Source organism: Tachysurus vachellii, chromosome 10 (assembly GCF_030014155.1).
Source record: "Tachysurus vachellii isolate PV-2020 chromosome 10, HZAU_Pvac_v1, whole genome shotgun sequence".
NCBI lineage: Eukaryota > Metazoa > Chordata > Actinopteri > Siluriformes > Bagridae > Tachysurus > Tachysurus vachellii.
The window spans coordinates 5,967,023-5,988,193 of record NC_083469.1 but is presented as its reverse complement, the minus strand read 5'-3'; the positions used below and the strand labels follow the sequence as shown (position 1 = coordinate 5,988,193).

At 39.3% G+C, this 21,171-nt stretch overlaps 1 protein-coding gene across 1 annotated transcript; it reads left to right on the top strand.

Moving 5' to 3' along the window:
- Window positions 1-20,119, top strand: LOC132852019 (cytosolic phospholipase A2 zeta-like). The gene is made up of 21 exons (XM_060879024.1): window positions 1-129; window positions 624-800; window positions 1,882-1,954; window positions 2,318-2,454; window positions 2,798-2,926; window positions 4,571-4,611; window positions 6,249-6,291; window positions 7,145-7,196; window positions 7,338-7,477; window positions 7,886-7,978; window positions 9,821-9,855; window positions 9,960-10,098; window positions 12,008-12,144; window positions 12,404-12,626; window positions 13,125-13,239; window positions 13,365-13,502; window positions 13,593-13,700; window positions 14,185-14,355; window positions 16,657-16,826; window positions 18,896-19,079; window positions 19,302-20,119. The coding sequence occupies exons 2-21, from the start codon at window positions 795-797 to the stop codon at window positions 19,517-19,519; spliced, it is 2,352 nt and encodes a 783-aa protein (XP_060735007.1). The 5' UTR covers window positions 1-129; window positions 624-794; the 3' UTR covers window positions 19,520-20,119.
- The last annotated feature ends 1,052 nt before the right edge of the window (window positions 20,120-21,171 follow it).

The following is a 21,171-nucleotide window of genomic DNA, read 5'->3' as shown; positions in this document are numbered from 1 at the left end:
TCGTCATTACGTCGCGATTTGTGTGTCGCTCCTGTCTTCTTCCGGTCCGTGTGTGTTTCTGCGCCTCGTTGCCGTTTATATCCGTGTGGACTTCCCGGCTCGGATTTCTTTTCCCCTGGGAATTTCATTGTGAGTTTTTGTTTCATTCTTTGCTGCCGGGTGTTTTTCCGGTTTTTGCTCTCCGGCTTTTTGCCGTTTGGATTACTTATTTTTCTGTTTGGATTACTTTTGCCCATGCTTGGATTACTTCCTTTTTTTTTCTATGTGGATTACTTTTCGTGTATCGAACTTCCGGTTTCGCGATTGATCGCGATAGACTTTTCCCGGCTACATCTCCTGTGCATTTTGATATATACATAATATATATACATTTTGTTATACCAATAAACCTTTTTTTTTTGGAAATTGGCCTGCGTTTGGGTTCTCCTCCCTAGCACCCTCCTCTGGTTGCTGATATTATTTATCCATCCATCCCGCCCTGACAATCCATTCATATTTTGTGTACACATCATGCCTGGTTTAAGATATTTGAAAACAAAGTGTGGTCAGTGTTACTACAGGTGCTCTCTTGTGGAATCTTAAAGGTTTTATCATATTTTCTTAAAATATCATCTTACATACAGAACTTAGTCTCTTTGGCAATCAGAAATGGGCGTTTCTCAATCACTACCTGCCCTGGCACGTCGTTCCGAGATATAAATTAGAGCCCGAACAGCTCGAGAGTATCTGATCCTCATCAGCTACACGAACAGCTTCTCCTTTCTCCTTGGTCAAGGAAAATTCTTCTGTTAGCAATGAAGGTACTAATTTCTTTCTAGTTTTTTTTTTTAATTTTTTTTATCTAGTCTTTGGTGAGCAATGAGAATGTTGTGGTATAAAATTTAGGAAGATATGAAAAGAAATAGTAGAAACGTGTGATATGTTTTGATATTATTAACAATTATGGAATCGACATGTACAGTAGTCCTTAGTGGGTTCTTGGTAATTTGGACAACAAAGCAATGTGAAAGCAGATCAGTTATAAGCTGTCTAAATAATCTGTCATTTTATCTGTATTTTTGTGTAATAAGCAGCCATTGACAGACGGACATCTAGTCTATTCAATCTGTCCCTCTTGCCTGTCTCTAGAGAGAGAGAGAATATAAAGAGATTTAAATTATTTAAGATTTGGAAATAGGTACTGTGTGTCTGTAATGAGATTCTGGAATAAACTACTTCTTACTTCAGCTGTATGTTGTAAATCCTGCAGTTAATGGCAGTCAGTCATAGTGCAGAGAAAACACACAAATACATTATTCTAATTTATTTAAAAATAATGTATCACAGAAAAATATTGTCAAACTCCTCGTCTGTGGGTTCTCCTAGTGCTGCTAGATCTGAGGGTGTGAGGTGCAGTATGAGGAGTGATAAGGGCTTTGTGATAAGAGGGAACTGGTCCAAGAGGGAGACAAACAGACAGACAGTCAATCTTCTCTATCATGTTTGTACATAGTTTGAGTAGTCCTATAGAGAGAGACAAAGAGACAGACAGACAGTCTTCTTCATAATTTATATCTTTACATTACTTCAGAAAACATATATAGACAGAGAGAGAGACAGACAGACAGACAGACAGACGGTCTTCTTCATGGTGTATGTCTTTACATATATAGACAGAGAGAGAAAAAGAGGTAGACAGAGAGAGAGACAGACAGACAGACAAGACAGTCTTCTCTTTTATATCTGTCCATAAGAGAGAGGGACAGCACTAATCCAGCTTGACTGTCTGCTTGTCTGTAGATTCACAGACAGATGGACAGACAGAGATGTTCAATATGTTTCATTGAAATGTTTAAAGTTTTGTGTATTAAATTTCTTCTTGTTTTCACTTTTTTCCGACAGAAAGAAGTGGCACCATGTTGGGACCTCGCGGTCACAGTGCTGCGAGCGAAGTTCAGCTCTTCGCTTGACTACTGTATGTGTGTCATTCAGTGCACAGCACACACATTTTAAACCTGTATCAGGAAGGTTTATCAGAGATGATAGGAACATGTGAAAAACTACCCAAAACTATCATCAGGCAGCATGTGATGGCTTTTCACCAATACTGTAGATAAAGAAAATCTGTAGATACTGTAGTTATATATACAGAGAAGTGTGAGGATTTTGATAGCTTACCTGCTGCTACCATTGAGTCTCTCCATTTCTGTCCAACATAAACTTTACAGGGTGCTTTTACTTTTACAGGGTACAGAGTGAAACCATGTGACTAACAGGCCTAACATCCAGCTTTGTTGTTTTCTAAGGTGCTTACACGATGTTTTTCTACTCAATGCAGTTTCTCAGTCTGACCTCTACGTGATCTTGAGAATGCCCACGGCCTCGGTCGCTACTGTGAGAACTAAAAGCATTCCAAACTCCAATTCACCTGAGTGGAACGAGACCTTCCACTTCCGTGTGAACAGCCACGTCAAGGTGAGACGCCTGGGAGAGGAGATCATCTCATGTCATCAAATAAAACTTACAACAATATTTCAGATACGGTTCTATACGCTACTTCTAATTAGCTCAAGTGTGTTATGCTCTTTATCTTTATGTACTCCATGACAGACACACACACACACACAACAAAATAAAACGCTTTCTGAGTCCTTGAAGTTCTACACAAAGTTGTAGACTTTTCTCTTTATCTAGGTTTCACAAAGGTGGTTCTCGACAGCATCATGGATTACATCATATATCTAATTGCATTTGTAAAACACAAACTTTAAGATCATTTACTAAAAAAAAAATAAATTTCTGTTATGTCTTTCTCTAGAACATTCTGGAGCTAGACGTATATGATGAGGATCTCAGGAAAGACGACCTCTGCGTTAGGCTCTTCTTCGACATCAGCAACCTCACACTGGGAAAGAAGGAGACCAAGGTCTTCATCACTGATGAAAAGGTCAGTATAGGACATTGATTAGCCAACAAGATCGTTTTTCATTTATTAAATGACACGTCTCACGTTTTTATTCAAATCAATTCTTCAATTCAAATAATTTTTTTCTGAATAGTTATATTCCTTTAAAGCTGCAATGTCCAGTGTTAAAAGTGCTAAAGCTCTCAGCTTTACATGAAGATAACAATTCAGAATGAAATTAACGTAAAACTTAATCATTTTAAACATTTAATGTTGTTTAACGTCCATAAAACAACAAAATATACTGTATATTCTCTCACCAGTCAGCTTCTTCCATTTTTTTAGAAAATAAAGCCCTCTCTTCAAGATTTCTGTAACACAGATCATTTTTTAAAAGTCTTTATTAGAATCATTAGAATTAGCATATTAAAGGTGGGGTGCACGATCTCTGAAAGCCAATGTTGACAGTAGAAATCACCAAAACAAACACGCTCCTAAGCCAAATGGGTGTCACCCCTGTTTTGATAGCTCCGCCCCACTCATACATACGTAACCCAGGTAACTATTATGCCAGAACCTGCTTTATTATCAATAAATGAACACAATGAGTAATACTATGGTAATACAAATGTGTATTTGTAGTACTGTGTTGTACCGTGAAAGGTTTAGCTCCGCTTCACACGGAAGACGACATTCAACACCTAGAACCCGAAGCAGAGGTAACGGCAGGTTTCCGCCATGTCAATGTTTCAATCGCTTTATGCTAATGTAACACATGCGCACTGACCACATGCTGCATATTGACGAGACACGCCCCTTTCTGCTCATTGGCTACATGTTTGTTTTGTTTGTTTTTTGAAGCATTTTTCAAACATCGTGCACCCCACCTTTAATATAAACCAGTGATTTACCTTACTGTCTGAGCTGCTGTTAGAGGAACATTAATCACCACCTTCTGGTGGCTTAGTGGTTAGCAAGTTCGCCTCACACCTCCAGGGTTGGGGGTTCGATTCCCGCCTCCGCCTTGTGTGTGTGTGGAGTTCGCATGTTCTCCCCGTGCCTCGGGGGTTTCCTCCCCGGTCCAAAGACATGCATGGTAGGTTGATTGGCATCTCTGGAAAAATTGTCCTTAGTGTGTGAGTGAATGAGTGTGTGTGTGCCCTGCGATGGGTTGGCACTCCGTCCAGGGTGTATCCTGCCTTGATGCCCGATGACGCCTGAGATAGGCACAGGCTCCCCGTGACCCGAGGTAGTTCAGATAAGCGGTAGAAGATGAGTGAGTGAGAACAGAAGCCTTCATTTTTGTCACAAACATTACAGCACAATGAAATTCATTCGTCACATATCCCAACTTTGGAAGTTGGGGACGGAACACAGGGTCAGACGTGATGCAGCGCCCCTGGAGCAGAAAGGGATAAGGGCCTTGCTCAAGGGCCCCAACAGTGGCAGTACTGGGGCTCGAAACCCTAATCCTCCAATCAACAACCCAGTACCTTCACCGTCTGAGGCACCAGATTATATCATCTATAATAAATCTATAATAAAGGGACAATATAATCCAAACTAATCAATTAATGGAGTTTTTTTTACGTCTGAAATGTGGTGAAATACGATCTACTGTGACCCGTACGGATGTTTTTGTAGCGCTCAGCTGTTAACAAGCTGCTGTTCTGCTTGTGTTTGCAGAAAAAGGATGAGCTGTGGGTGGATTTCGAGATCACAGAGTGGTAAGTGACAGATGAATCACTTTGACACATTTCTAACCAAAAACGACTTTAAATCAAATTCGCTCCATGTTTAAAACTCAAAAATCTATTTCCTCCTAAGTGTCTGTACTCTGTGCATCTACAGCTATTATAATTTTTAAAGATGGTATAAATCCTAGAAGTTTCCTCACAATTTCTTTCAAGCTTCAGAGTAGACTTTTAGGGATAAAGGACCTCAACATTAATTTGCTTAGTTATTTTTTTTTTAGCAAATACAATCACTAAACTGTACTGATAGAGAGACGTAAAAATTAATAAATGTTACCTTTATGGTGTCCAAGGTCAGAGAGAAAAGGGTAGACCTGAGGCTGAATACCACTTAATTATCCACATGAACTAGAATCATGTTGTACAAACCACAACTGAAAGACTTTTACTGGCAAGAAAATAAATCTCAGAATGAAAATGTCATAAAATAAAAGTCCTGTAGGTGCCAACTTTATTGTGTTGGACTTAATTGGTAATACTGCACTCACAATAACCGTATTGAACACATTAGAAGAATGTTAATTACCAGGTGGAATATAATGAATAGTCTTGTCTTGAGGTCAGGAGGCAGATCTGAGGCTGAATTCCACATATTTGTTTCACGTAATTAAGCAGAATTTATTTCAGCTTAATTATACGCTTTCCCTTAATTAGAATTCGTTAATTAACCGCATGAGAAATATTTAAAAATCTTTTATTGTCAAGTGAAATAATTAAAACCAAGCATTAACATTGAGTCTTAATTGTGTAAATGTAGTGAATTAAAGAAAAAGAAATTCTGAATACCAGAGATATAAGAAATGTTGCTATAGTTCAGGAAGATCTGCAGTACAGAAATATCCAGCCATTCATTTTCAGTAATAGATTTATTTCGGTGAATGAGAGTGTGTGAGTGTGCCCTGCGATGGGTTGGCACTCCGTCCAGGGTGTATCCTGCCTTGATGCCCGATGACGCCTGAGATAGGCACAGGCTCCCCGTGACCCGAGGTAGTTCGGATAAGCGGTAGAAAATGAGTGAGAATGAGAGATTTATTTTATAATGAGACAGCAGTCGATCAGAAACCTATCCCTGAATCGCCGTGTAAACCATGAGAGCCTGATCAATTCATGTTAACTTTTTTCTTTGAGAAACTCAGGTTAAGTTTTGAAAGATAAAGCCTAAAGTCAGTTATTGTTTTGGCTTCTTGTGAGCTGCAACAAAGCGTATCTTCATGTTGAGTTGCCTTTATATTTTTAAGCAGCAGGTGAATGTTCATTTAGCCATCTTGAAGTGTTTTACAGTGTAGGAACACACACCATTTACAGTGTAGGAATACACACACAATCACATTCTCACTTTTTACAGAGTAGGAATACACACACAATCACATTCACACCTTTTACAGTGTAGAAACACACAATCATTCATATCTATGAGTAATGCAACAAAATACAAATACTTACTGGTACATTTTTTGGGAGATGGAAGGAAACCCGAGGAAACAGACAAACATAAACATAACCTCCACAGAGAGAGTAACACAAGCTCTGTAATCAGACTCTGGATGGGAATGATACCCTCTGCAATACCAGTAAATAAACAACCTTTTTTTTTTATGCTTGTTTTACAGCCCTGAAGCATCTCGAGAATATCTCTCCAATGGAGTTCTTGTGGTAAGTGCAGTTTTGATTAAAGCCATGCAAAGAACATGCAAAACACAACACACATTCCACATTCTTATTAATGATTATTTAAAACACATTTCAACATACAACCATACAAATGAAACGTAGAGGATAGGGAGAAGGTCCAATCCTTACTGCAACCTACTGTATACTACACGCTTATCGTTCTGATCACACAATTACGCAGATCATTTTTATCTAGAAACATACTGTCTGGGTCTCTTTTAAACATAGAGTGTGGACAACAGTCAATCGCAAGGGGTTGTGTATGTATAAGAGGGTGGATAGCATTTTCCTCTGAGTATGATAAGCTACACTGTGATGTGACATCCGTCATCATGTAACAGTCAAAAAACACCTTTTTGAGTTAAATTGAGAAATCGGTAACCAGAACACGTCACGTCAATCTTTCCATGTGGTTCAGCAGCTACTTTCATTTATTCTTTTAACCTTCTGTCTTTTTAGATTTTTTAACCTAAAAATATGTCATGACAAACACTGCATACAGCACAGATCCACAGAGAGAGGCAGGCAGACAGAGAGAGGCAGGCAGACAGAGAGAGGCAGGCAGACAGAGAGAGGCAGGCAGACAGAGAGAGGCAGGCAGGCAGAGAGAGGCAGGCAGGCAGAGAGAGGCAGGCAGGCAGAGAGAGGCAGGCAGGCAGAGAGAGGCAGGCAGGCAGAGAGAGGCAGGCAGGCAGAGAGAGGCAGGCAGGCAGAGAGAGGCAGGCAGGCAGAGAGAGGCAGGCAGGCAGAGAGAGGCAGGCAGGCAGACAGACAGACACTGACAAAGACATTTCTAACATTTCGATGCATCAGAATCTTCTTACTGTGATTTTAGGCGGCTCCGCTTTCCATCGTGGAGGTGAAGATTGACAAACTACCACCTGAGGGTAAGAAGATTAAAACTGTCTGTCCATAATAAAATAAAGTCTAATCGCTGACATCACAGCTCAAGTGAAAACTCACGTGACGTAGAGGGTGTGTGGCAGCGATGCACTGACATCTTTAATGTGTGTCTGTGTGGATTTTAGTCGGGAAGAACATGATGTTAACATTACGAGGGGCGTATAACGAAGATCAAATCATCTCAACTGCTGAGAAAAGCAACCTCATGCAGACTCTTCGTTACTACATCAGCAAAGACCTGGAGCCCAAGATTGAACTTCAAGCGGTAGATGATTTTCCTTACATTTGCTCCTTAATTATACTAAACAATGGATTTCTTTTCAGGGTAGAACAAAGCAGCAGACGTTTCTGAATGCAACATTGTGGGATCTTTACCTCTGAACCTTTCTAGAAGTAATGCTGGTCTTCTACACCTAAATATTGTACAGGGTTATAAGTCATTTCTGAGTCCACTGCTAGTGAAATTACATGAGATCTCGGGAAGTTTTTTTCTTGCCACTATCACTTCTGCATCTAATAAACCTGCTTCTGGATTTCTGTCAAGCTGCTTTGTACCTAAAAGACCTACAGAAATAACATTTATTTGATTTCAGTGACAAAACATGCTTAGATCTAGATGATTTTTATATTTACTTTATGCCCGTTTATAATTGTGTGATTTGTTTCGGAATAGGATGGGAAGGAGGCAAGTTCCACTTCACCCCCGGTGTCCCCGCTGTCCGCTGATTCCGCATCAGAGTTCACCTTCTCGTTTCCCAAAGTTAAGGTAATGACTGACATCAACACACTCTAGCAAAGGAAACTGTTATCAAAGTGATTTTACTAATTATAATTGGTAATTCTTTCATCTGAATAACCTGGGGTGGGGGGGGCATGGTGACTTAGTGGTTAGCACGTTCGCCTCACACCTCCAGGGTTGGGGGTTCGATTCCCACCTCCACCTTGTGTGTGTGTGTGTGTGTGTGTGTGTGTGGAGTTTGCATGTTCTCCCTGTGCCTCGGGGGTTTCCTCCGGGTACTCTGGTTTCCTCCCCCGGTCCAAAGACATGCATGGTAGGTTGATTGGCATCTCTGGAAAATTGTCCGTAGTGTGTGATTGTGTGAGTGAATGAGAGTGTGTGTGTGTGTGCCCTGCAATGGGTTGGCACTCCGTCCAGGGTGTACCATGCCTTGATGCCCGATAACGACTGAGATAGGCACAGGCTCCCCGTGACCCGAGGTAGTTCAGATAAGCAGTAGAAAATGAATGAAAGTGAATGAATGAATAACCTGGCTTTATTTAGGTGAAGTTTCAGAATTTGCATCTTTAGTGACAGCATATTTACATCACCACACGAATGCCCTTAAAAATAATTACAAATAAATCCGATTTATTTTAGCTTTCTGTAAGACTGACGCATGCTGTAGCCAATCAGCAACGAGCATATGATGTCGAGTATGGCCATTTAAAAAAAAAAAACAAATAAAAAAACAAAAACACATGTTAAAAGGTATAAACAGCTGTATTTATAATGATCACGACTGTCACGACTATCTTTCTCCATGCAACTCAACTACTTTTCATCAGTATACTAGCATTACATATAAAGATTTACCAAAATGACAGCATGCTGTATTGTGCTTTAGAATGCTAAAACAACGTACAATTAATATTATTTAAAATGTCATTGTAACTTATACTATCAGCAATTAGACCCAAACACAGGGATTCCAGTGCAAACACCTTTTATTTAAACAAAACACAAGACTAATACAAATTTACTATAAACAGGAAATCTAGACATAGCTTGGCATAGCAATAACATTACTTGGAAATCTACAACATAAACATGACCACTAACAACGATAACACGAAGGTTAACAACGATAATGACAATAGACCAGACATCTATAGGACATCTAATTATGGGAACATCAGACAGGTATGCGATAAGGAACAGCTTACTATCCAAGATCCTTATATAAAGCTTTATTTTTACATAACATAATTTTTTTTCAGGAAGAGTTCGATTGCGAAGTTATTTCTACACTGTTTTGATAACTTAGTGAAGAAAAAATTAATCACAATATATATTTTAGCTGAATATATATATATATATATATATATATATATATATATATATTTCTATTTTAGCAGAATGAATATATATATATATATATTATTTATATATTTATATATATGTGTATAAATATATTTATAATTTATATATATATTTATAATTTATATATATATATATATATATATATATATATATATATATATATATATATATATATATATATATATATATATATATATATATATATTTATATATATTTATATATATATATATATTTATAATTTATATATATATATATATATATATATATATATATATATATATATATTATTTATGTGTTTTAGACTCATGGTATCTTATGTAACCTAGTGAACCAGTTACATGTCTAATGTGTCCAATGAAAGAGACTTAAGCACTTTTCTACGTCGCTCTGGATAAGGGGGTGTCAATGTAAATGTAATATAATTTTAGGTCATTACATTTCCCCTCAAATCTCCTTGTAAGCAGTCATTTTGATCCCCGGGTGAATCTGTTTGTTTTACTCTACAGGATACAGTCAATTTGCAGGTGAACACAGTAGAGAGGTACATATTATTTATACCATTTTAGTGTGTTAACAGTTATTAGTTTATATAGTAATGATTTCCTTGATAAAATGTTAGATGTAATAACATGCCTATGTGTGTAGCTCCGAGGAGGACATGAAGGTGCGTCTGGATTTTGATATACCTGCAGAGGAGAAGGCCTTTCTGGAGAAGAGGAGAGAGGTGGTGTCTCGTGCACTGCAGAAAATCCTCAACCTCAAATCTCCCCTCCATCCCAGTAAGGTAATACAATTTAAAACACAAAGAGATTGGAACAAATTATGAAATAAGCACAAGCAAATCTAAAAAGAAGAATTTAAGCCGAATTTACACATGTGGGGAAAATATACAGCCTACTTAACATGTTAAATAAATCATATGTATAAAGTTAATTTGTGGCCAGAATGTCAGATCATGGGGGCACGGTGGCTTAGTGGTTAGCATGTTCGCCTCACACCTCCAGGGTCGGGGTTCGATTCCCGCCTCCACCTTGTGTGTGTGTGTGTGTGGAGTTTGCATGTTCTCCCCGTGCCCCCGGTCCAAAGACATGCATGGTAGGTTGATTGGCATCTCTGGAAAATTGTCCGTAGTGTGTGATTGGGTGAGTGAATGAATGAGTGTGTGTGTGTGCCCTGCGATGGGTTGGCACTCCGTCCAGGGTGTAACCTGCCTTGATGCCCGATGACACCTGAGATAGGCACAGGCTCCCTGTGACCCGAGGTAGTTTGGATAAGCGGTATAAAATGAATGAATGAATGAATGTCAGATCATAATATTTCTATTTCTATTGCAGAATAAGCTGCTCCTAAATGACTCATTGCAGATTTTTAAAAAATGTAGCAGTGTAATGTGAGGATTCTGCTTGCGTTTATGCTGTATACAAAAATATTAGAGTCCAACACAAAAAGAACAGAGTAAATTCTGCTTAAGTGCTACGGTAACCAAAAATGTTCATATATCTGAGTCTGCTCTCAACGTTCAACTAAAAGGGCAGGTTCAAAGAACCGACTCAAGGAATTGATTCGTTAGCGATCAACTTATCAATTATTAATAGAATTTTGAGTCACTTAAAAACTAGTCAAGTTTCCACTAGTCGATTTATTAAAAAAAACAAACACTAATGCAATTTTAAAATGCACATCTATTTATTAACCTGCATGCTGTATTAATATTACCGAATCAGTAATATAGGCTAATATTGTTAAATGAAAACATGCTATAGTCATGAGAGAAAGTTCATCTTAGGATTTAGCAAAATATAAATGATTTTTATCTAAATGTCATTGATTCTACTGACATAAGAGCAAATTTTAGCCTTAACTGATATTATAGCGCAAATATTTTAAGTTTGATGATCGTTTATACAGTATGTTAGCTTTATAGGCTGTTTGTAAAACATTGCTAGCACCTGTGATTAGCATTAATCCAAACGGGTCATAGCATCAATACAATTACTTTTAACATGCTGACAAAATGAGTCATTAGGAAATTTAATTTGCTTTAAAAGTAATAAACCGTGAACAGATTAAAAAAAGTGCTCATACTTTGCCAAAAGTTGGACATTATTAGTTTTAAAAGTTTTAAACCTCTTCAAGTAAAATCATGATCTGTCTGAAAAAAGAGAAATAGAGAAATAATCCTTTCACCTTTCACTTGTGCAAACACGCACAGAAACGTGTGCAAACACGCACAGAAACGTGTGCAAACACGCACAGAAACGTGTGCAAACACGCACAGAAACCATACTATATTCATTCACTTATCCATGCATCCATCCATCCATCCACCCATCCAATCATTCATTCATTCGTTCATATTTAGTAAACTATTAATCCTGGTCATTGTACCATTGGGTCCAGAATCCTTGGGATCTTTGACAGGAATCCACCTAGACACCAGTCTGACCTAAAACAATTTAACATAACCAGTTCACCCACCAGCATGTTTTCTAGGAGATGGAAGTAAACCAGAGAACCCATAAAACAACTTACGCTGACATGCGCAGAATATGTGAAACACAGCCAGTAACCCAAGCTCAGGACTGAACGTGAGAGCCTGGAGCTATGAGGCAGAAATGCTACGTAATAAAATAACTGTACTCTTCTGTACAGGGATGTTTAATGACCGTGGATGTGGGATTGTGTATGTTTAGGTGCCAACAGTGGCTGTGGTGTGTACAGGAGGTGGCTCCAGGGCCATGACAGGCATGTTTGGCTCTCTGAAAGGACTGCAGAGTCTTGGTTTGCTGGATGCCATCAGCTACATCACCTCTTTGTCTGGCTCCACCTGGTGGGTACTAAATAGAGCACAGTAACTTATACACATTATATATTTACCTTGCTGTTTGATACAGGAGATGTGCAGGACCAATACACAGTAGGAGACATTGATGCAAAGTGAAGCAAAGGAGCTGAATAAAATGTGAACAATCTAAGTAGCACATGTTCGGACAGTTATTCCTCTTTTTTTTTTGTGGTGTTTTGAGTCTACATCCAGTTTGCCATAGAAACAAGTGTATGAATCTAAACCATCTCTTTCTCTGCTTCAGGACTAATGCGTATCTATACAATGACCCACACTGGTCAGAGAAAGAACTGGATGAGGCAATTAATTCTGTGAAGAAGGAACTCTCTAAGGGTACCAAAACTCTGTTTGGACCCACCCGTCTGCGCTATTACTACTCCGAGCTGCGGCAGAAACAGAAGGAAGGTCATAATATCTCTCCCATCGACATGTGGGGCCTTATCATAGAAAACGCTATTTACGGAAAGGTCTGGTTCTCCGTTCATCAAATTGTGATCAATCTTTCTTTTTGGATTGTATAGGCATTGTTAGTTTTGACACACAATAGTCTCAAATGCACTACACATCCCTCAGTCCCACAAACACGGTTGTACTGATTCCAAACTAGTTCATCTATTTCTAGAATTTTTTTTTTTTCAGTCATAGGGCAAATAATATTATATTCACGCTTAAGTTATATTGTCTTATAAAGCAAGTTTGTTTTTTCCCATGTTTGTTTATTTCCACATGTTAATAAACATTAACTAGCAAACATATTCTATCATGTCATCAAGGTACAGTAGTGGTTATCACACATCAATTTATAAGATTTACGTATACGCTAGTTAAGGTTAGTTCATGATTTGTTCATATTTTATGTAAGCATTAGTTCAGGTGTTAGTGCATGATTATTTATGTTCTGTTATTGTAATGAGTTATCAGTTTATTTAAATAACAAAATGCCATATTTCCTGTTCTTGTTTTAGAAAAACACAGCTACACTGTCTGACCAGCAGGGGGCGGTCTCTGGGGGGCAGAACCCTCTGCCAATCTACACAGCTGTCAACATGAAAAGGGATGCTGGAGGCTCCCTAATGTCTGGTAAAGACCACAAGTTACACCTGAGACTTACAGTTGGCTGAAGTAGAGTAAAGTTTTGGCCTCAGAGGCATGTACAGTACATAAAGTTTAGATAGTTTTAACTCCTTTCTTTTTTTTTTTTACAGAGTGGTGTGAATTTACACCATATGAGGTGGGATTCCCCAAATACGGAGGCTTTGTGCCTTCAGAACATTTCGGGAGCGAGTATTACCTCGGTCATCTGGTTAAGAAACTACCGGAGATACGAGTCTCGTTCCTTTTGGGTCAAACACTTTTGTATCATTACACGTCGTAAATTTTCATTAACTTATTATGCGTCATCGTGTCTAACTAATACTAATTTAACAAAGCAGGCACTTGGAGCAGTGTCTTCTCCGCGAGCCTGATGCTGCTCTGGAAACACGTGACTGGATCGATGCCGTCCTGGACTTCATGGCTGGGGGAAGATGCGTCTAGCATCGGTAAGCAGCAGAAGCGCTGAGCTCAGGTCTCGCACACAGTCTGTTCAACTTCCTGTGCTTCCTGTGCAACATTGCACAGAAGAGAAGATAATTTTTTTTTCTTTGCTCAACATGTATAACTCATTTACAGTAATTTACAGTTATACAAATAACAGATAACTGTTTAAGCCAACAGAATAAATGTATTTATACAGAAGTTGAATATGACACCATACTTCAGGACATAACATCTTGCATTTCTGGCACTCAGCAGACACCGTTATCCAGACTGACTTACATTTTTATTTCAATTCATTCAGAGGGTTAAGGGCCTTACTCAGGGGCCCAGCAGTGGTACCTTGGTGGACCTGGGATTCAAACTCATGACCTTCTTCTAATCAATAGTCTAACACCTTAAGCACTAGGCTACCACATCACATCCTCTTTGTATTAAGTGCAAAGTAAAGAGTAACTAATCCTTAGTGATGTGTGTTCTGGCATGTAGAGACAGATGATGATAAATCAACCCTGGATACCGTGGTGCTCGGTTCACAGGCTTCGACAATGAGCAACTTCATGCACGGGCGTCCCATGATCTGCAAAGTGTACAACTTCCTGCGAGGGTTCTTCCTACACAACAAGTACAGCGAACACTCCACCTTTAACACCACGAAAGGTCAGAATGTTCATGTTATTAGCATGTACTGTATATTCCTATCCTTGTGGTCATTTACGAATTTATTAATAGTCATATATATATTTTGAGGGGGCACGGTGGCTTAGTGGTTAGCACGTTCTCCTCACACCTCCAGGGTTGGGGGTTCAATTCCCGCCTCCTCCTTGTGTGTGTGGAGTTTGCATGTTCTCCCCGTGCCTCGGGGGTTTCCTCCGGGTACTCCGGTTTCCTCCCCCGGTCCAAAGACATGCATGGTAGGTTGATTGGCATCTCTGGAAAATTGTCCGTAGTGTGTGAGTGAATGAGAGTGTGTGTGTGTGCCCTGTGATGGGTTGGCACTCCGTCCAGAGTGTATCCTGCCTTGATGCCCGATGACGCCTGAGAGAGGCACAGGCTCCCCGTGACCTGAGGTAGTTCGGATAAGCGGTAGAAGATGAATGAATGATATATATTTTGTACTTTGTTCTTGGTTTTCTTTTCCTTGTTTTGTTTGAACATCCCATTTTTCAGAGTAAAATGGTTTTTGTTCCCTTGAATGACCATTGCCTTGTAAACCATTTCCTAACATAGGAAATTGATGATTAGGTTTGATTATTGTGATCACGCCCGACTTAACAGCATTAGTTCTCCTACGTCTCAACACAGGGCAGTCTGAACGTTAGGCTTCAGTGTGCCGCTTCAACTGGTTTCAACAGAAGGCCGAAGACTAAAAAGTGTAGACATAAAATTTTGTCTATTCATTCATTAGATTTGCTTTGCAGAATATTTGCTGATAGTCAGTTATTCAACATCATACATTTTAGCACATTGTTATTTGTGACAGACATCGTCATTTCGGCATTTTCATTCTGGAGGAAGATGCTGAATTAGTTAGCATATTAGTTTGTGCTCCTGAAATAATCTTTATAATGTTTTTTTTTTTTCTTCAACTTAATCAACTTATGGGTCATTTTTAAGCAGTATAAATAAATGTATGATTTTCAGACTGCGAGTCTGATCTCAAATAAAAATCTAATATAACCTTAAACAGAATTTTAGTGGTTGAAGAGAACACCTTCAAATTTTAGATGCTTATGTACAAGCACTTGGGGCATCACAGAGCAGAAATTTGTCTGATATCAACATTAACTTTGACAATAAACATTTGCATTAAAAAAATTTTAATTGCATTAAGAAAATAATTTTACTCTTCTATGAATATATAGGGGGGCACGGTGGCTTAGTGGTTAGCACGTTCGCCTCACACCTCCAGGGTTGGGGGTTCGATTCCCGACTCCACCTTGTGTGTGTGTGTGTGGAGTTTGCATGTTCTCCCCGTGCCTCAGGGGTTTCCTCCGGGTACTCCGGTTTCCTCCCCCGGTCCAAAGACATGCATGGTAGGTTGATTGGCATCTCTGGAAAATTGTCCGTAGTGTGTGATTGCGTGAGTGAATGAGAGTGTGTGTGTGCCCTGTGATGGGTTGGCACTCCGTCCAGGGTGTATCCTGCCTTGATGCCCGATGACGCCTGAGATACAGTAGGCACAGGCTCCCCGTGACCCGAGGTAGTTCGGATAAGCGGTAGAAAATGAATGAATGAACGAATGAATGAATGAATGAATGAATGAATATATTTCCTCTAATAGTCTAGACAAAAACAGAAATCCTTATAAAAAAAACCTACACGGTCTTAAAGCCCAGAGTGTCTACTAACAATTACTGTGGAGTGTAGCATGACAAAGACATGTAGTACTGAACATGGGAACAAAATCAGGCCTAAAAGTGATTATAAACCTTAATGAAACGTGATAAAAGCTCAGGTGGTATAACTGCTATGAAAACTGAACATGATTATGAGCATCAGTTATCGTTATACAAAATAATAAATATATAAACTAAATGAATTAACCAGGGCTTTGAAAAGACTGGGCTTCAGCTTTGTGTTTCACTTTTCCTTATGTCTATAGTGACGTGACATACGGCTAAGTATAATGACCCATACTCAGAATTTGTTCTCTGCATTTAACCCATCCAAAGTGCACACACACAGCAGTGAACACACACACCGTGAACACACACCCGGAGCAGTGGGCAGCCATTGTGTAAACATTTGCTCTTTCGATGAGCTAGCAATCAGCTTAATGCCATTTTTGTTCCACTGCAAAATACACAGATGATTTGTGTGTGTGTGTAGGTGTGTGTGTGGAACAAGGAGCATTTCCTGTCTGAAAAAGCATCATGTTTGTGGATGTAAGATGTTGAATTGTACTTTTTCTCACCAAACGATTATATCATGTCTGCTCTGATTGTGTACTGTTTGCAGAGACACACCTGGACGCGTTTCCGAACAGGCTGACCCCCATGGACCGCACCCTTGACTTGGTAGATGCTGGATTTGAATTCAACTCCGCCTTCCCTCCTGTGCTGAGGCCACACCGAAACGTCAACGTCGTCCTGTCTCTCAGCTTCTCCTGGGATGAGGATCATCTAAATGTGAGAAAAAAGGAGCAGAACTCGTATGCTTGTATTCAGTCATATATTATTGGACACTATAATAAATAGTAGCATTTACATGTCTTTCGCTTTAACAGTAACATTTTATTTCCACCATTTGCACCAGATCAAATTTTCTGAGAACGGCTGAGTAAACGATGCATTCGTCTCCGGTTTAAAGCGATACCAGAAACATTGTATATTGAACAGAGGTGGATGAAACTATGCATAATTTACAATATACATAAAGGTTGATTAAAATATACAAACAGTAATCAGTGGATTGTAGATATTAGATTAAATAGAATGTTTATTTTTATTCGTTTTATTCTATTATTTAACCATTATAGAAAATGATATAGAATGATATAGATATTATACAGAGAGCATTTTATTCATTTTATTTAAATATATCTATGACTTTTTCACATTCACACGTTTCAGATTAGGGGGAAAAAAAGGGGGGGAAAGCAATAACAGAGCTAAAACATAGCGTATAGTAATTATTTTAGTGCTACACTTACTGGAGCTGCTGCCCCACAAGTTCAAGCTTAAAGGTGGGGTCTCCGTTGTTTGAAAGCCAATGTTGACATATAAAATCACCAAAACAAACACGCCCCTAACCCAAATGGGTCCCCCCCCTGTATTGATAGCTCCGCCCACACATACATACGTAACCCAGGCAACTAATGGAAAGAAACGTGTCTTTATCATAGCTGAAGGGAAGAACAATACGATTGTAGATAAACAAACAAGCAAAAATGACACACAAGTATAATCATGTAAAGGACAAAGGCATATATTAGTTCTGTGTAACAAAGCAAAACCAACGTTACTCACCTATCGAGAAGGAAAAAAGCGCCTCGGCGTCTTAAGTAAAGTTGGTCACATATTCACAGATTGGAGTTTCCTGAGTCAATAACTCCTGAGTTAAACACTGTTACTACACAAAACTACGATAGAAAAGAGGTGTTATTTGTGTAGTAACAGCGTTTAGCTCAGGAGTTATTGACTCGGGAAACTCCAATCTGTGAATATGCACCAACTTCCTGCTCCTTCAGTTCTCTCCAGCGCTGGAAAGCTGATCCTATATTAACACGTCCTACTTCTTACCTTATCGTAAACCTTTCTTCTCTTTCTTTCTTTGTTTTTATCCTCCATGTCAATGTTAAAACCGCTTTCTGCTAATGTCACACATGCGCACTGGACACTCTGTCCGCCCATATTGACAAGACACGCCCCTTTCTGCTCATTGGCTACACGTTTGTTTTGATTTTAGTTTAGTATTCGGCCCGACTCAGTTTTCTGAAGCATTTCTCAAAAATCGGAGACCCCCCCTTTAAGGGTTTAATTCTAGTGCTTTTCATACTGCTCTTAAGGCCGAGTTATCATTATTCTAAACCCATCTTTAACCATGCAGTAGTTAGAGGAATGTTTTACGCTATTAGTTTACTTGCCTTCGAGCATTTTTCCTTACTGATGTGAAGTTGCGAGACAAAACGTTATTTATAGCAGTCGCACACTGTATTTATCTAATCATGGTTGCTGATGGTGCAAATATGCAAATAAGAACATTAACCCAGATTTCACAAAGTACAATGTGAATTGTCAGATTATGAAGATCCAGGATTAAATGTTAATCCCGGGTGAAGTAAGAGCAGTGTGAAACCTCAAACAAGATAACCCAGGATTCTGTTTAGCCGGAATATCTGATGATTTCAAGTGTAACAAGCTTTCTCGGGTCCTTGTGGTTCTGAGTTTCATTCAAAAATATTGGTGGCTCTAAATTGTCACTCTGTGTAAATGTGTGATTGAGTGTTTAAGGTTCTGGGATGTACCAACATCCTACAGGGTGAATTTCTTTTTCGCACCAGTGTTCCTGGATAAAGGTGTTACTGAAGTTTTAGTTATAGTTTTGAGTTGAATTAATAAACACGCTGTGCCTTCCTTTCGTTCAATTCCGGTACTTTCAACCAGGTAACACTTATAAAGTCATGAGTAAAAGAAGTATTTTTGCATGTGCTGTGTGTCTCCTCTACATATTTTGTATTCACTTTCATATGCGACAGATCCTTAAGAAGACTCAGCAATACTGTGCCGTCCAAGAGCTGCCTTTCCCAAACATAGACTTCAGCAAGTTTGATGGTGAGCCCCCGAAGGAAGTGTACGTGTTTGAGGACGAGAATCCCGACGCTCCGATAGTGGTCCACTTCCCATTGGTCAATATCACCTTTAAAGAGTTTAAAGCACCTGGTAATTATAAAATAATTAATTTATTTAGGCAATTTGTTACAGAAATGTTGGCATTAAATGTAACTATAGATGGATAAAAATCACAATGTTTTGCTATGAATAAATTCCGAAATGCTAATCGATGGGAAATTCCTGGACACAAGGACAGTATGAAGTAAACTTGGATAATAAACTTGGATAATACTGATACTGATACTGATGTGTACTGTGTTTCCTCTGCAGGAGTGAAAAGACAGGGAAGGGAGGAACTAAAAGCCGGAAATGTCGACGTGAGCTCTGGATCTTCTCCATACACCACATCAAACCTCACATACAATTCCGAGGACTTCCAGAGATTGGTGGACCTCACCTGTTATAATGTCTCCAACAATCTAGAGAGCATTGTGTGTGCTCTAGAGAGAGCCCTGAACAGAAAAGAGCTCGCAGGCAAAGAAAAGTAAAAGCACATTTACCCCCGTAAAAACACTTCAGCATGTTACGTCATTTTATACCTTCTAACGCTAATAATCAAGGATAGCAGTGATACATAATGTTATATTCAAAGCATAATAATTGTAGCAGCAACTTGAGCTCTTACGGTTAAGGAATTGACTGGAGGATAAATGAATGATCCGGAAATGTAGCTAAGCTCAACGTAAACTCTCAATAAGATAATAATAAGAGAAGTCTTTTACTGTAGTCTTTTACATCACTCAGTGTGTTATCCTGTTGTAATCAAATTACACTGGAAATGTGACCCAGACGGCTTGATAAGGAAGTGCAGAAAGAGCTCTCCAACACATTTCAGTCTCCTTCTGTGAGAAATGACATCACTTTTATAACCAAAATGAACTTAGTTAAGTAAAGCATCTGTATGGGATTTTTAGTCCTATAGCTGCAACTCCAATTAACACCAAATGATCTTAAAGCATGTTTGTTTAATCCTGTGTTCAATTCCATGTCTATTATATTAAGCTGTATTGTATTGTATTTGAGATTCGATTCGCTTTGTTTGGATTTAAACATCTGCTTCACGCCAGGCGAAATTCCCGAGTCTGATCGATCAGAAGGTGATGCTTAATATTAGTTTTATATTTTTTTATATATATATATATATATATATATATATAAACTGGTCTAATGAAATAATGGCCACGCTTCATACAGATGTATTTTCACTGTTTATTTTTCTCTCTCTTTTCAGCATGCAAACTAAAAAAAAAAATAAAGGCATAAGATACAAATAAACATTTCTCATGTTTCCTTTGTGTCTTTACATTGTGTCCTTTTAAGTCTCTCATGTAAAATATGCAAGTGAACATGCATGACAAATCCAATCCAATGACAGCATTAATAACATCACATTTTCTCATACATGCTGTATATCGTTTCTCTGCATCCATGTTAGTTTGACCCACAATGCCACAGTCCTGCTCTCATCTCAACCAGAACATGTGACCTGTCACACTTCAATAGCAAATTGTACCTAATGAGACCCTGGCTGTCTGTCCATCTGTCCATCCAACCATCCATCTATCCATCTATCTATCTATCCATCCGCCTGTCCTGTCTGCCTACTTGTCTGCCTGTCTGTCTGTCTGCCTACTTGTCTGCCTGTCTGCATATCTGCTTGTCTGCCTGCATGTCTGCCTACCTGTCTGCCTGCCTGTCTGTCTGCCTACCTGCCCGTCTGTCTGTCTGCCTGCCTGTCTGTCTGTCTGCCTGCCTGTCTGTCTGTCTGTCTGCATGACTGCCTACCTGCCTGCCTGTCTGCATGTCTGCCTACCTGCCTGTCTGCCTGCCTGTCTGTCTGCATGTCTGCCTGCCTGCCTGTCTGCCTGCCTGCATGTCTGCCTGCCTGCCTGCATGTCTGCCTGCCTGCCTGCATGTCTGCCTGCCTGCCTGCATGTCTGCCTACCTGCCTGCATGTCTGCATGTCTGCCTGCCTGCCTGCCTGCATGTCTGCCTACCTGCCTGCATGTCTGCATGTCTGCCTGCCTGTCTGCCTGCCTGTCTGCATGTCTGTCTGTCTGTCTGTCTGTCTTCCTGTCTACCTGCCTGTCTGCCTCTAAATGAATAATGGAATACATGTTGGCAAGTTGTTGTGGTTTTG

Excerpts from the sequence above, each read along its gene's own strand:
- LOC132852019 (XM_060879024.1), top strand. Across the intron at positions 12,145-12,403 it reads TCTTTGTCTGGCTCCACCTG|GACTAATGCGTATCTATACA; the intron begins GTGGGTACTAAA and ends TCTCTGCTTCAG. Across the intron at positions 13,503-13,592 it reads ACGAGTCTCGTTCCTTTTGG|GCACTTGGAGCAGTGTCTTC; the intron begins GTCAAACACTTT and ends TTAACAAAGCAG.